Raw genomic sequence first — 2444 nt, forward strand, 5'->3', positions numbered from 1 at the left:
CCCCCCCCCCCCCCCCCTCTCTCTCTCTGTTCATTTCTTCAGCTGTCCAGTCAATAAAGGACTAAAAATGAGCATATCGTGATATCTTCTCCCTCTCGCCCAGCCCTATGGACACTGACTTCGCTTTACTAAGGTTTCACAGTAACCACGGCACCGTTAAGTTACTTTATCGGTGCACGAGCCTTCCGTTTTGACCACACAACCTGCACGTAGTCTTCTGGCGTGACCTTAGTTTGGGGAAACCTGGTCCGTGCCCTCCATAGCTAGTGCGCTCGAGGCTACCTCACTACAGCCATAAGTACCGAGGAGCCTCGCTGGGTCCTTCCGCCGCTGTCCTACCTTTCCTGGAGTAGCGCGGGTCAGACCTGGGTTCCTTCGTCCCGGTCCCGGTCCCGGTCCCGCCGCCGACGCCAAACATCCTGGGCAGGACCACGAAGGTGAAAAGCACCGCCGTGAACGCCATGGCGACTTGTTGTGATGTTGATAAAACCATCCTGTCGTGGACACACACACGGCACGAGACACCCGCCGACAACAAGCAGCGCGAGCCGCAGAAAGATGTGTCTAAAGATGCGCGAGACAGGGAGGGACCGTAGAGCTGTCAGGCTAACACACAGCGTTAGCTAACCCTAGCCCCGAGACCAGCTGGGCTCTGATCCGCTGCAATAACAATCACGACTTCCGGCTAGGGCCTTTTCAGAATAAAAGCGTCTGAACACACTTTTTACTTGAAATGATTGAATAGAAACTGCTTGTGACTGGATTTTTGTAGTAGCTTTTTAACCAAGCTATTGATAATTGTGAACTTGTATGTACAATATATTTCATATTTTATTCCTATTATTATTATTATTATTATTATTATTATTATTTCATGTATACTGTATGGATGTATATTTTCTCCTAGTATCTCATTTATATTTATATTCTGTGTAGTGTGACTAGTGTGCTGCTGTAACACCATCATTTCCCATTTTTTGGGGATCAATAAATATCTATCTATCTATCTATCTATCTATCTATCTATCTATCTATCTATCTATCTATCTATCTATCTATCTATCTATCTATCTATCTATCTATTAGGGATGAGCCGAATACTCGGCTGAAACGAGTATCCGGTACGGATAAAGCACTTTTGCCGAGTACAAGTTTCATACGGGGGGTCGAGGCAAGATGGCGGACTGAGCAGTCGCGGTTTTCCGAGCTCTTCACAAGTAGTCCCAAAATATGGTTAAAAGTTGTTGAATGTCCACTCTGAAGTTTGGAAATTTATTCGAAACGTGTTATTAAACCTGCAACACTTCAAATGGATCCCAAAGGAAGGAAATCATCGCCCAACGTCGTGAAATCTGAAAATGTGCGTGAAGAGGAGCATGACTATGCTATGGATGTAGCTATGCTAAATAAAAGGGACCGCTCTGGTATCGATTCCGCGCCGTCAACACCTACCAAGCAACCCATGGAAAAGAAGACCAAGTCCACTGCAGTCGGTGAGAGTGATAATGTTTCTAACAAGACTATTCTGGAGGCGATACTTGCCCTGGAAAAGAGAGTTGAAGTGCAGCTTGCCGACTTAAGTGAGCGAACGAAACAAAGCAGTACCATGATTGGTAGCTTAGCGAAGACAGTTCAATTCAACACGGAGGTACAATACCCTTACAAGAGACTCATTCTTCTGTAGCTGATGCAGCCTTTTGGTCTAATCAATGGGGAGACAACATTTTATTTAGTCATGGTTCTAACCACTCTGGAGGTGTGGCGATATGCTTCAACAAGTTTCCTGGAGATATATTGACTCATCGAGCTGACGGAAATGGTCGGTGGTTATGAAGATGGAAAATGTACTCTTTATAATAACCAATGTTTATGGGTATAATAATGATGCCCAAAACAAATTACTGATGGATAATATCACAAATGTGATTTCCGAGTTAAAAGTGTTGTACCCTACTGATTACGTCTTGGTAGGTGGTGACTGGAACATGGCTCCAGATGAATGGGAAGATAGATTGCCTCCTAGATTAAGGAAAGCAAAGCAGAATGACATCATAGCAAGTTTTATGACAGACAACAATTTGAATGATGCGTGGAGAACTCTTAATCCTGGGATTAAAACATTTTCATGGTTTAGGCCGAGTGGAGAAAGTAAATCTAGGATTGAGTATTGGCTGGTAAGTGATAACGTTATGGCATATGTTAAACAAACTCAAAGGTTTCATAGATCTAGTTTTGGAACCCACAGTGAGGGTAACCAGAAGCAAAGGATATTGGAAGTTTAATTCTAAGATGTTACAAAATGAGGAATATTGCATGAAGGTCAGGGAAATTATAAGAGATGTTGAAAAAGATGTCTTAATTGAAGGTTATATTGGTAGGTGGGAATTTACTAAATATAAGATTAGAGAGTTCACAATAAACTTTGGCAAGAATCTAAATCGAGA

The 2444-nt window shown here is 43.0% G+C and overlaps 1 protein-coding gene across 1 annotated transcript in view; it reads right to left on the reverse strand.

Annotated features, from left to right (window-relative positions):
• The window catches only part of ccdc107 (coiled-coil domain containing 107), a 5414-nt gene extending 4951 nt beyond the window's left edge, over positions 1 to 463 (reverse strand). Inside the window, exon 1 of the mRNA XM_034865363.1 lies at positions 303 to 463. Coding sequence (XP_034721254.1) covers positions 303 to 463 — 161 coding nt within the window. The remainder of the gene's footprint in view (positions 1 to 302) is intronic.
• Between the last annotated feature and the right edge of the window lie 1981 nt (positions 464 to 2444).

Source organism: Etheostoma cragini, unplaced genomic scaffold (assembly GCF_013103735.1).
Source record: "Etheostoma cragini isolate CJK2018 unplaced genomic scaffold, CSU_Ecrag_1.0 ScbMSFa_1523, whole genome shotgun sequence".
In the NCBI taxonomy this organism is placed as follows: Eukaryota; Metazoa; Chordata; class Actinopteri; order Perciformes; family Percidae; genus Etheostoma; species Etheostoma cragini.